At 41.4% G+C, this 14,423-nt stretch overlaps 1 protein-coding gene across 11 annotated transcripts in view; it reads right to left on the reverse strand.

The window, feature by feature from the left end:
• Positions 1-14,423, reverse strand: part of pax2a (paired box 2a) — an 85,114-nt gene that overhangs the window by 58,731 nt on the left and 11,960 nt on the right. For 6 of the 11 annotated variants that reach the window (XM_042336836.1, XM_042336840.1, XM_042336843.1 and 3 more), the window contains exons 2-4: positions 12,357-12,462; positions 8,508-8,718; positions 4,679-4,876 (exon numbers count right to left, since the gene is read on the reverse strand). In XM_042336836.1, the coding sequence (XP_042192770.1) occupies positions 4,679-4,876; positions 8,508-8,718; positions 12,357-12,399 (452 nt within the window). In that variant the 5' untranslated portion in view covers positions 12,400-12,462. Of the gene's footprint in view, positions 1-4,678; positions 4,877-8,507; positions 8,719-12,356; positions 12,463-12,785; positions 13,090-13,296; positions 13,735-14,423 lie in introns of those variants that run through there. The other 5 variants (XM_042336844.1, XM_042336841.1, XM_042336839.1 and 2 more) reach the window with 3 other exon arrangements.

Consider the following 14,423-nt stretch of genomic DNA (forward strand, 5'->3'; position numbering starts at 1 on the left):
GGCAAAAATTCCCTTAAGAAATATTAAAATTGCTTTGACTCAGAATCGATAGCATTGGAAGCCAAGCCGGGCTAACACTTATATATATATATTATATATATATATATGTGTGTGTGTGTGTGTGTGATGGCCGGGAAGATTTTAGTGGTAATTTTAGGCATCAACATAACGCAAAAAGGAAGCTTTTCTCTCTCTCTCTCTCTCTCTCTCACACACATACACACTCACTCACTCACTCACCACCCACCCGCTTAATCTTTAAACATTCATGCAGTGAAAGCGTTTAACTACAACTTGCAATGATTTTGAGATAATCGCCGCACAGTGTATTGAATTAACCACCACCCCCCACCCCCCCCTCTTATCTCTCTCTCTCTCACTCTCTCCCTTCGTTCTCTCTCTGACTCCCCAACAGAAAGATAAAGCGCTATACCACAGTCTGTTTTACCAGACTCTTTTCTTAACAGACGACAAGTCTCAAAAGGTCATTTTGGCCACACCAATTGGAACTCAATGGGTGAAAAGCGATATTAAACCCTCGCTTGAAAGGTTTAGCAGTCGCACACAAACATGTACAGTACATATGCTTACAAATACACAGTCACTGCACTTTGCCATTTGGTATTTGGAATGACAGGTTAAGGCGCTGCATCACACAATCACTATCAACGGGCAATTATTATTGTATATAAGTTGCAGTCTACTAAAATCACACACTCATTTGGAATGGACAATGGTTAGTATTATTAAAATTATTATATTAGTTGCAGTTTGCTAAAATAGTGCTTCCTCGCCACTGTATACCAGTAACTAAACTTTTGTATTCACATACATATATTAAAAAAAATACATTCTCACATGCTGAAATATTACCTTCAACCCAAAAAGCGCCTCGTTAAAACATAATGGCTCTGGCAGCAATATGGCAAAGTGCCTTTTAAGCAAAGATCACTACTGAAAACCAGCAGATACGAGAGAGATAGAGAGAGAGAGAGAGAGAGGTGGGGGTAGAAAGGCGAGATGAAGAGTGAGTGAGAAAGAAAGAATGTTTGAAAAGGTGCGAGAGGAAAGTGCCCTCTGGAAATTTGCAATTTGGGGGAGTTAATGGCGGTTGTATGACTGAAGTAAAGTCAAAGCTTAGTTTAGTTTAGTCAAAGCTCCGGTGTGCATTGGAATGTGTTGAGAGGCTATTGATCCCACCAAAATCTCAGATAAAGGACTTTAAAATTACTCCCAACAATAATAAATCAAGCGGTCCTCAATAAAACCCTCCAAATTGTTCCACACACCCGCAAAAATAACTATGTGCTGTGCACCTATGCGGGTTTATTCATTAAACTTGCTTGAAATCCTTTCCATTCCTTCTGTTGAACGCGAGAATTGCTTTTGAATTCGTTTTTAGGGAGGGTGGTGGGTGTTTGTGTGTGTTATGGGGGGGGGGGGGGGGGGAGAGAGAGAGGGGTGGGGGGGATTTTACAATATTCATATCTCTCCCCCCAATTCTGAAACCCTTTGGGTGTTGGGAGTTTGGGTCAGTAGAGAGAAGAGTTAAGCTAGTTTTTGAGCTATCTCCCCCACCCCCCCACCCCCGGCAAAAACCACAACAATAAAAAACGATCAATTGCTTAGTACCCAATTGTCATCTGTGCCCTCGCTCAACCTTGATTCGATTGCAAGTCATTGAACATGCAACTCAATTGCATTCAAACATCTTTATATATATATATATATACATATATATACACACACTTGTATGCTAAAAAATAACTATTTTTCTCTATTGCAATGTGTTTCTGACCTTATTCGATCGTAAAACGCAATCTTTGTTATTCGCCCACAAAATACACCATGAAGCGCTTTGAGACGTCTCAATGGGTAAGTGGGTGAGTGAGAGTGCGTGTGCGTGTGGAAAGCTTCCTTTTTTTGCGTCGTGTTGCAGCTTAAAATTACCTTCAATAATGATAATTATTAATACTAATAAATTAGTATTATTGTCCCCTAAAAAAAAGTGGCTTCGGAATGAGCCAATTTGCATTTTGCCAATGTTGAGGGCAGACTTATTGCTGAAAATGAGTTTGTTTTTCTGGACTAAAATTCCCAACACCACACATAACCGGTTTCAGTTTTAGTCGAGGTGTGCATGTCTGGTCTAAAAATATACTGAGAGCAAATAGCAAGTTATAGAGGGGGCGAATGTGGCGTTTAGTCCAGAATAGCAACACACTTTTTTTTTTGCAACCAGCTTTTTTTTTCAACGGGTATCGTTTTCTGCCGAGACAGTCACTTGTTGGGGAATGGCATTGGGAGGTTTTTCAGGTGGGGGTGGGGGGGGGGGGGGGTATATTGAAGGGAGCCAACGGTTCCATTGCAATGCAAAAGGTATAGTGCATCCGACTTGGTGTGCGGTTTCACAGTTAGACCCCGCTCTGAACTCCACACAAAGTGCGCATTCACCTAACAAGTCAGCTCTGTTACTGTTAAAAACGTTTGCATTCCTCTTAAATCCCAGGTTTTTTTTTTGCTGTTCAGGCTCATTTGGAGCGATGCAGGAGAGCGAGAGAGAGGGAGAGAAAGAGAAACACAGAGGGAGAAAGTGACAGATGTTTTGAGAGAGCGAGAGAGAAAGAGAGAAAGTAACAGATGTTTTTTGTGTATATATATAAAAAAAGAAAAAAAAAACACGCACAAGAAACAAACAGGTTACCAGAATTAAAAAAATAAAGAATTGACTAAGAATGAGTTTAAATATCCATATATATTATAACTAAATATATATCCTTAAAAGCCGGTAATAAATCCGATCAAATCGAATGATTGTCACCTGTTAAGAAGCGGCTCTGGGTGCAAATTATAAGTAAAAAGCCCCCTGGTTCCTGTTGCTATATCCTCCCGACCCCCCCCAAAAAAAACAACCAAATCTAGTGTCCGTGACCCCACGAACAGGTCTACATTAGTATATCTGCCAAAGTGGAGTAAAGACTTCCTGAAATGCCTTGACCTTGCCGCCCCCCACTCCCTCCCCCGGGTATTAAATGTAGCTAAACAATTGCCCCCACCTTCCCTATCTGTAGCCTTTCCCTTCCACCTGATCTCAACACACCAGCGCCTCTCAGCTAAAGTCACTCAACCTGAAACCTTTAATGAATGGTAGTTTTCATCCCCCAACCCCCAACCCCCCACCCACACACCACCTCACACATCAAATTTCCTCCCAAATTGCAAACTTAAAAAATGTATTCCGCCCCCCAAAAATCACCGGAATTAATGGCCTTGTGATAACACTGTTAAGGCAGGACCCAGACAAGCTAACTAACTGGCCAGCGAGCTAACAGCCTCTTGCAAATGACTCCCAAAGTGGCTTTCCTGCGTTACAGGGGCGAATGGTTTCTTTTGAGTTTACACTTCTCTGTTTCACACACCTAAACGCTTGTTCTCGCTGTTGTATGCCTACACTTACATAACAAAAGTCTGTCAAAAACTTTGGTTGAGGTGCACACAGATGCATAAATTCGGTTGTAAAACTGGCCCACAGGTAAACACACATGCACTACACACACATACAATGTATATTATATATTATAATATACATCATATATAATATAATAGGGGCTATCAACAATGCAAAACCAGTAAGGAGAATATCAACAATACTGACATTTTGTTCTATATATATATATATAGAGAGAGAGAGAGAAACAAAATGCAATTTCGCAAATATAAACCTGGACAACAAACACATCGGTAACTCAAAAGCATATCGAACAGCCCTTGAAAGAGGACGATTGGGTTGTCGGCATTTTTGTTGTGTTTGTGTTTTGAAGCTTTTCTTTGCCCAGTGATTTTTCGCCTTAATTGGGCTAGATAGAGCCTTATTATTTTCCTAACACCCAAACCAGGTGAGTGTGCAGCTTTGTATTGTATTCTGGCTTTGTGTTGTTGATAATTTCCCTAACCAGCAAGGCTGGGAGCCCCGCTCTTCAAATGAGTTAAGGCATTAGGCGTTCTTGACAAATGGGTTATTCATTTATTTGCCTTGAACTTGGATTTGGGTATCGAAAATCTCTCTCTCTCTCTCTCTCGCTGAAACCGATGCAATCGGGTCGTTATAGAGTCAGCGTTTTGCAAACCCAAATCCCCATGTCTCTCCCTCGGCGCTGTGTAACTAAAGCCGGATTGTATCGTTCAAAAAAACACAGCAACAATTTGTGTTGTAATATAGCGCCCTTCAATCTTAAATCAACCTGTTTTCACCTCTATTTCCCTGCTCTGCCATTCATTTATTTTAAAAATCTGATCTGACACCAAATAAACTCGCACAGAAATCCCACAATTAGCAAAACAAAATCGGTTTGTGGTTACTAATTAACTTTTTTTCTTACAAAAAACACACACACAAAACATTGTCCATTTCATTGCATTAATCTAAAGGGGGCAGGTAGGAGTGGGGGGGGGGGAGCATCAATTATTGCATTAAAACCGTGCATCATTTCCAAATTAAAATTAGATTGTTTTTACTGTAAAAATAAGTTATATTATATAAATAATATAGACCAATAGATAGTCAATTCACTTTACAGTATATCTGTGAAGCGCTTTGAGACGTCTCGAATTTGCTATATTAAATTCAAGAATTATTATTATTATTATTTTTTAAAAACCCATTTGCCCATTATTGTACCTGTTAATGGAGCTGACGCTTGGTACACTGTCATTATCACATATGCCTTCCGCCAAGAGCCGGTCTCTGATCTCCCAGGCAAACATAGTCGGATTCTGTCGCTTGTATTCAGCTATTTTATCCACCACCTTCGGGGTTGCGACTTTAGGCTTCGATCCGCCAATAACACCGGGCTTAATACTGCCCGTTTCATAGTATCTAAAGGGAGGGGGTATGTGTGTGTGTGTGTGTTGGGGGTGGGGGTGGGAGAGGGGATGAGAGAGAGAGATGAGAGAAAATGAAACTAAACAGGTAGGAACTTCAAGACTGCAACAAGAAAACAAGATGCATTTTTTTTCTCTTGGAACCGTTTTTGTTTTGCACTCCTCGCCCCCCCACCCCCCCCCCCCATAATGAATTTCTTAGCAATTAAATGTAAGGAGAAACAACAGCAAAACGTCATCCGAGTCGTTATTTACTGCCCTCGTAAATGGAGGTGGCACAGTAAAACGAAAATAAATCATTCAGTGAACTCCAAAAGTCTTAGAAGTGTCTGGGATTACAGTACTGTACTCCCTATATCGGGTCTAAGTCCATGCAACCAACAGATAAAAGCTAAAAGCATCGATCCGGGTCCGGTTATTAAATAACAGGATATTAAATAACAACATATTAAATAGAGTAATTAATATTTTTGAAAATGACAAGGTTTGTTTTTAATCTTTAACTTTTGTCATTGGCGAACGAGCAAGAAAATACCCCCCAAACACACACATATTCCCTCCCTATAAGTTTCTGATCAGCTACCGGTCCTTGATCCAATAAGGAGAGGGAGGGGAAAGGGAGAGAGGGAGAGAAGGGAAATAGAGAGGGGGAAGGGGGACAGAGAGAGAGAGAGAGAGAGAGAGAGGAGAGCGGGGAAAGAGAGGGAGACAAAAGGAAAGAAAAACAGTTGTTTTTTAAGCATCGCACTGGGTTTGTGTGCTACTGTATATTAATGTCTCACCTTTTTGCATCTTTTTATTTCATTGCAAAGCCACAGGATAAATGTATATAATGCACACAATATAACACACACACATAACACAAGACATGATATGACACACACAACATATAACACATGCATACGATACACAAAACATAGCATGCACACAATATAACACAGCATAGTCACAACACAGACACACACAACATACACATTCAGCACACACATACAACGCACGAAACATAACTTATACACAGACACATACAACAACAACAAAATTACATTTGTGGTATAACGCCTTCCATGTTCACGTCCATACACACGACATACATACACATCGCACACACAACATACACACACACACACACATCATACGCACACATAAACACACAATGGTGACTTTTACCCCCTTATATATCCATCTGCAAGATTGTTTATTGCATTAGTTAATTAACTGACCCTCTGTAAAGGGGACTGAGCCGTCTGGTAGTGTTAAAAAAACACACTACAGGCGGCTTCTAACAACCTCCCATTTACTGCAGTCCCACTTCAAATAAAACCCCAGCATTAGTGGTAGCGGTGGATTGGTTAACATCACACAGAGGGACAGAACCGTTCAGCAAGTAAATGGAAAGTTTTTTTTCAACATTGTGTGTGTGTGTGTGGGGGGGGGGGGGGGGGAACTATTGACACGTGCAAAATACCCAATTTCTCGGTTCATTGTCCCACGTGTGACTTTGTTTTTTTTCCCTCTCTAGATTGTTCTATTTGTCTCTCTTTTTTAAAAAATAATAAAATCATAGATGCAATCCAGCGAGCGAGCCATTAAAAGCAGAGGGACCCAGGCGCGGGTTATACCCGAGGTGAAGCGGTTAAGCAAATAGACTTGGGTTGAAACATGAGCTGCCACCCCCCCCCCTTTTTTTTTGAACGGGTGGGCACATTGGCAACTGGTTGGCATCGCTCATAGTAGTTCCATTTTGCTTAAGGAGGGCACATGATTGCCCATTGCCCACACGAGGTGACATGTATAGAGCGTGTGTGGGCGCCCAATGATCCAATAATACATACAGAACCCACTCCAGTCTGTCTGTGGGTCCATCTACTGTGGGAATGTCTAACGCCTTTCAACTCAGTGTGAAAACAGCTGTTATACAGCACACACGCCCAGTGTAGTGTACTGACTGGCTGGCCATCGTTTTTTTCCAAGAGCATGAGAGAATTGGAAAGTTTACTGTTCTGCTAAAATGACAACAGTAGTTGTCATGGTGCTCCTAACATTGTCTTTCTCTCTCTCTCCCCCACACCCCCACCACACCACCATCTCTCTCACACACTCACAAACACACACACCAACAGTTATATCATCTGAATACAATAATATGTTCCTAAAAAATAGCTTGGCGCACAAAATTCACTTTACAGTATATCCCGTGAAGCGCTTTGAGACGTCTCGACGTCCTGATAAGGCGCTATATCAAATGCACGTATTATTATTATTATTATTATTATTATCATCAAAAGGCGAGTTCACAACTTTTTTTTACACTGTTCTGTGAAGACTGATTTTGGAGTAATTTTCTGTGATAAGCATTGATTTTTTTTTCTTTGTTCACTTTTTTTTCTTTATTCATAACAAACAGTTGTGTTTGATTATGGGAAACAACCTATATATATATTATATTATGATTTTAAAAAAAATGTAATCAGCGCTTCGGGTCGTGGGAAGAGGAACCTCGAAAAAAATAACCCATTACAAAATATAAATATATATATAGTAAATTCGCATCCCCAAAAATCATTCGGTCCCCCCCAAAAAAAAACAGCAGCACAGACATAAACCTTTAGAGCTGCTGTCCTTAAAAATACCAACAATATAAAGTTATTACAGTTTTTGAATGATTTGTCCAGACAATTCTGAGACCCTCAGACCTGTGCCCCAGTTTTTCCAGTCCTATCGAATGCCATTGACTAATAATCCAGTGCAGATGGGTTGCGTGGGTGTCTCAGCTCTCTTTAGTGCTAAAGACAGGCGCAGGAGAAATTTCATTAAGCTTTCAGCTATCCAGTCTCCTTCTGTCTGCGGCGTTGGAGACGGCGTTTTGACTAAATTTGCTCTCAATTATTCCTAAACAGCGCTGTCTCACTCTCTCTGTCTGCTGTCTCTCTCTCTTTCTCTTTCTCTCTCTCTCTCACACACACACACACACACTTTCTCAATGAATTGTTTTCGCTCTATGCTTGTTTTGTCGCGCCACCGATTTATTTCTATTTAATGCACCGATTCTAATTATTATTATTGTTTGAGAGGGGGAAATGAACAAACTTCGAATCTTTCCTTGTGGGGCTCTTCGGAGCTAACTGTCTGATAACTGGGGAGAATAAAATAGGCGCCTCTTAGTTTATATAAAAAAAAGTCGCGAAAAACACCAATTAAGTTTCTTAATTATATTTATTGCAAAAAGAGGGCTTTTTTAAAAAAATAATGCGATATTTTCCGTGGAGTGTGCGCCTCTGTTCTGTCACCTCGTTGCTCGTTTTTTTTCCCCCTTCCCTCCACTGTTTGATATGAATTTAGTGATTTCCAAAACATATCGTTAAAAAATTATATCCGAAAAATGCCTCTTTTTTTTAAAATTTAGCCTCTCTGTGCTTGTCGCTTTCACCCCTTTACTTCCCCCTCTCTCTGTGTGTGTGTGTGTGTGGTACTTGTGAGTTCACTCCTTTATTTATCCCTCTCTCTCTCTCACTCTCTCTCTCCTGGTCAGTTTCACCCCTGCATCTCTCTCTCTCTCTCTCTCTCTTTCTTTCTCTCTCTCTCTCTCTCTCTCTCTCTCTTGGTACTTGTCGGTTTCAAACCCTCACCTGCCTAGAATCTTGCTGACACAACCGTGGCTGACTCGCAGTTGCCTGGAGATGTCGCAGGGTCTGACTCCTTGGTGTGCGAGCTCCACAATGCGCTGTCTCACTACGTCAGGTAGGGGTCTGCCATTCACAAACACTCCTCCCAGCTGATTGACACCCCCGTGCCCTGCAAAACACACACAACTGAACTCATCCCAGGTAGAACTGCAACCTGAAAGACAGAAACAAAAAAAAGAGAGAGAGAGAGAGAGAGAAACAGAGGGATGGATGGATGGATGGATGGAGGGAGGGAGGGAGGGGGGGAGTGAGGGAGGGAAAGAAAGAAGAGAAAGCATCGCAGTAGCAAGAGAGAGAAAGGATGGGGTTGTGGGGTGGGGGGGAGAGAGAGAGAGAGAAAGAGAAAAAGGTGGGGAAGGGGAGGAAAGAGAAGAGAGAGGGGGAGTGGAGGGTGGGGGAGAAGGGAGAAAGAAACAAGGAAGGAAGGGGAAAGAGCAAAAAACAAAACAAAAGGGAATAAATCGAAGGTATGGGATAAAGATATTACATATACAGTATGTGGACACGTGTATCAAAAACATATACACACACCCTCTCACTCTATGTAATTCACGCACTAAACTGAATAGCCATCTTGTACAGAGAGTGCGGCGCTTTGTAACTATCTAACTTTAATTTAAGAATTAATTGTGGGACTCCTCAAATCAGACAGAGTATGGATTCGAGCGGCCACTTTGTGTGTGTGTGTACAAAAAAATATCCGCTAGCCTCCAGCACACCCATAACTGTATTATTGTCATAGGAGTGCAAAAAATACTTTTTTTTTCGTGGGGGAAGGGGAAGGGGGTAGCAGAATGATTTTAAACCAAGATTTGTTTTCTTTTAGCACATCAATAATAAGCATCAAATACCCTTAGATGTAAATGTCGGTGTTGTTATTGAGCAGGTGTGAATTGTGTTCAAGGAGACGTTTACGTGTGTGTATGTGTGTAAAAATGTGTATGTGTGTTCGCTTGACTAATACTGGGAGATCTATTTACTAAACAGCATGCTGCTTATTAGGTGTATAGGGAACAAACATGTTACAAGATTGCTTCCCTATAGGCTGCACAGACCCTCTGAAAAAATTCCTCCACCTTCTCCTTCTTCCTCTTGTCTCTATTGTGTGTGCTGTGTGTATGTGTCTCTCTCTCTATCCTTCTGTGACTGAGGAAATAATGGATTAAGATTTTTTTCTTACAGTGGTGAGCGACTTCTAACTAAGCAGGAAAATTGTGTCACAGGGGAGAGAGCGTGAGAGTGTGTGTGTGAGAGAGAGAGAGAGAGAGAGAGAGACAGACAGAATGGGCGAATGTTATTTCACTATTCATAAAACAAGTTATTATAAGAGAAGTGCCAGCGTTGATATTTCTCTGTGTATGTTTGGTGGCTAAGTATTATACACTTGCCCGCTTGTCACAACAAAAAAACACACATTTTTGGTATCTACTAATAGTCATTAAGGAATCGTCAATATACACAGATATCGTATACAGTGTATACTGAAACGCCCATGTTACACATACGCTATCTCATTTGCTTTTTGGTGTGTTTATAAATCTCTCAGCTTTTTTTTTGGTGAGGGTGGGGAGGGGGGATGAGTTTATTTTAATAAGCATTCATTCGACTGGCTTTCAGTTTAAAGCACTCAACGCGTGGGGTGGGGGGGGGGGGGGGGGGTGGAAGGGTGGAAACCCAGAGCGGTGTAGCCGAGGTGCGAGTTAGTTAATAACATAAGTGGTGGCGAGAGAGAAAGAGACAGAGATGCATTTTAACGCTTCGGTATATTTACAAGAGAGGAAATTGTAAGCTAACAGGCGCTGGGAGACAGCGGTGACAGATTTCACGTGACAGTGCAATTGGATTTAGCGAGTAACATGCTTGTCCTGCATTTTGACTCAATTGAAAGTTATTTGTCTGTGAGAGACAGAGAGAGAGAGAGGAGAGAGAGAAAGAGGAGAGAGAGAAAGAGAGGGGGGGGATGGCAAGATGGGAGAGTGGGGGGTTAGAGAGAGGGGTTGTGAGGGAAAGAGAGAGGGGGGGGAGGAAAGGGGGGAGGATGGGATTTTAACGGCTTTTAAAAAATAACTTCACTACTTTTAATCTCAACACAAAAAAAGTTCAGTTTCGTTCAGTAATGATAAAACCGGATTTGTTTTAAATTTAAATTTAAAAATATACATTTCTCGCTCCTCTCTCTCTCTCTGATTTTCTCTCTCTCTCTCTCTCTCTCGGTACACATTCCCACCCTCACTTAATTTCACACTTTGTATCTTTTTTTTAATATTTATACAAAAAATATATTTTTTGTCGAGTTATTCGCTGGTGAGCGAACGTGTGGCAAAGAATGCAAGCGATGGGTTAAACGTTCGCTAATAGCATCTATCTGTCGGACAGAGATCGCTCGCCCGGAGTTGAGGTTTTAAGTTTCTGCCTGGCAAAAAATCCTATCAGTCAGTACATCAATAATTCAGGTTAGATTGGATATCTCTGATTACCAGGGTATTCGGGGGGTTAGCATAGTCAAAAATAAATAATTGAAAAACATTTACCTTGTCCTAATAGGTTCCCTAGTCTGTGTGTGTGTGTGTGTGTGTGTATATGTATGTATGTATGTATGTATGTATGTTTGTATGTATGTATGTATGTACGTATGTATGTATGTATGGATGTATGGATGGATGGATGGATGTGCGTGTGTGTGTGTGTTATATATATTTTTAAATAAACACCAATTTTCTCTCCCTCTCTTTCTTCGATTACATTTATGGCGACAGATACACTAAGATTGGAATTTCTGGGTGGTGGTGGGGGGGGGGGGGGGGGGGTTGATCGTATTTTTATTGGAATAATTGTGTCTGGGAGACGTGAGCTTCTCTGGACATTTTTTTTAAACGCGCTTATCGGGTGTAAGGTTCCTTCTTGCAATGGTGTGCGACTCCCTCGGCTTGTAAGGAAAGGTCTGTCTGTGTAGGAGGTTGGTTTGCAGCGAGCTGGCTTTGCTACACGTGGGTTTAGCTGAGGAATAGGGGGAACCCGACGCTTTTCCAGATCAATTTAACTCTAAAACAGCTGTTTTGTTACAAATACGTAACATCTGCACGGTGGACATTGCACACATTTAAATGTAATTGATCTCCTCGCTGTTTGAAACGCAAAATAAAACCCTCCTGTTTGGCAAATACGCTAAATTCGAAAGGGCTCAAATGCAGAAATCAAAACAAAATATGCCAAGCATAACTGACTGTGTTTCGGGATAAGTCTTTAAAATGAGGCTCTTTCAAAATTTAGAGAGATACATAGAGAGAGATTCTGTGCTGAGCCGTATTAAGGGGAGACAGAGAGAGAGAGAGAGAGAGAGAGGGAGGGAGAGAGGGACTACCAGTCTGTGTGTTTTGTTTCGAAGAGAATGATTCGGTTTGAAGGGAGAGAGATTGGAAAAAAAGTTGCAAGTGTGATTGCAAACTGAATTAGCATTGCATTGCTATCCAGCGAGATGGGGGGATAAATTAAATAGTTTGTTAAATAATATAAGGATTAGGATCGCTATGCGAGCCGTTTGTATGTGTGTATATATATATAATATATATACATATGTGTGTGTATATATATATGCCTCGTTTTTCATTCACGCTTAATAAAAATAGCTCCAATATTAAATGCAATAAATGTAAAACCAACATATATATATTTAAAAAGTTGCAATTAAAAACTTGCAAAGGTCTCTCTCTCTTACTCTGTAAATTTATCCCCCCCCCCCACACACACACACCAAAACTAAGTAAATAAATGACAATTAAATCGCCTACTCACTGTGCATTGCCGAGAAGGGATCAGTCTTGCAATGTATATCCATGAACGCCAGCGTTAAAGAAATGAACGGGTTCGAGTCCGCCGTCTCGTCTTTTTTAATTAAACGCTTAAGTTAATGCAGAAAAAAAAACACATTAAACTGTAAAAAAAAACAAAAGATAATAAAGTAACACAAATAAAGTCTCTTTCTTGCTCTCGCTCTCTCTCGCTCTCTCTCGCTCTCTTTCTCTCTCTTGTGTCTTTTTGCTGACGTTTTTCCCTCCTTTTTCCTTCGGGTTTTGACGATGAACTGGGACACAAAAAAATATTCCTTGCAAACAAAGTTATGTGATTCCAATCACTTGTGGTTAAGAGTCTTTTGCGGGGGGAGAGAGAGAGAGCAACGATGGGCGAACGGACAGGTGGAAAGATAGCATGTCCGGAGCTCACTTTTTCTCTCCCGATGATTTTTTTTTGTGTGTGTGACAAACAGATATCAGTCGTAAAGAAACCCCAAGCTTCGGATTTATACACTTGTCTCTTTCTCTCTCTCTCTCTCTAGATATACAAAGAAAACTGTAGGCAGTGTGGAAAAATAACACGCGATGCGTGCGTCTCTCTCTCTCTCTCTCTCTCTCTCTTTCTCTCTCTGTTTTTGTCAATTTCACTGTCCTTTCAAGTTCTGTTTCACACCTTCATTGGAATCCTCTGTCTCTCTCTTTCTCTCTCTCTCTCTCTCTCTCTCTGTTTCCTCTCTCTCTCTCTTTTTTTTTCCTCTCCTTCTCACGGCAATGATGGTTTTTTGGGGGGGACTGCGTCGGGGAGAAAGGCCGTTGTGATGATGATGATGATGATCAGAGAGAGAGAGAGAGAGAGACACGCAAACACACACACACACACACACACACCACAAACGTTTCCAGAGAAGTCTTTCTCTCTCTCTCTCTCTCTCTCTTCTCACTCTGTTGGTTAACTCGATGCTGGTTTGGAAGTGCACAAAATAATATAACCCGAAGCCTTGCGTGTTTTTCTCTCTCTCTCTCTCTCTCTCTCTCCCTCTCTCTCTCTCTCTAAACCCCCTTGCGAGGCTTTCAGCCACTCCACTCCTCTTTAGAAAGACGGATGGCTTGTCAGACAAAGGCAATAGATTACAACACTTTGTGATTCGCCAGCGCAGACTGTTCCTTAAATGAGGAGGTCCCGCGATCCGCCACTCGGGGAGCCAGCTCGAACCCACTGCATTTTGTTCCGAGTGGGTATTTTAATATCCATATCTCGCTCTCGCTATGAAATTAGCAAATGGCCCATTGCCGTGGGTGGGTACGAGCAGCCTGCAACGGGCATAGATCTCAAATGCATCTCAACTCCAAATACCTCTACAGTTAACAGCCTTCTGTGTGTGTGTGTGTGTGTGTGTGTGTGTCTCACCCCGTGACTTGCTGGATTCTAACCCAACACACACACACACACACACATATATATATATATATACACACACACACACACACATGTCCTGTTCCTGATTTTTTAAAATATGCATTTAACAAAATCATGAAATATTTATACCCCTCAATCTGAAACACATCTGCCTCAATCTGCAGAAATTTCTTTCTCGATTTGAGACGTGTAACTATTGTGTGTGAATGTGTGTGTGTGTGTGTTTTGTATGTGTGTGTGTGTGTGTGTGTTTGTACACATAGGTTCAGACATCAGCCAGTGCATATAACCGTATCCCCCTCTCTCCCCTTCCTCTCTGTCCTTCCCATAAAATAATCTCCGTGAGTTAACTTAGTATAAGTATCAATTGATCGATAGGAAAACATTTTTTTTGGAGGGGGTGGGGGCGGGGCAAGTAGGGAAGGGGAGGGAAAAGGGAGCCTTTGAGGTTGTAAAATACTTTTCATCACCTTTGTAAATCGAAACCCCACACTCACACACATGCACAGGCACTTTTGTCGACTTTGCATTGAAGGCAGAGGCAGAAACAAACAAAACGAGAGTGGCAGCGTTTCTGAGAAGCGGTGACAAAGTCTGTATATTGTGCTGTTAACATCTGTAAAGAGATCTCAACTTAAACACAGGCCGCTT

This window comes from Callorhinchus milii, unplaced genomic scaffold, assembly GCF_018977255.1.
Source record: "Callorhinchus milii isolate IMCB2004 unplaced genomic scaffold, IMCB_Cmil_1.0 Scaffold7, whole genome shotgun sequence".
Lineage (NCBI taxonomy): Eukaryota > Metazoa > Chordata > Chondrichthyes > Chimaeriformes > Callorhinchidae > Callorhinchus > Callorhinchus milii.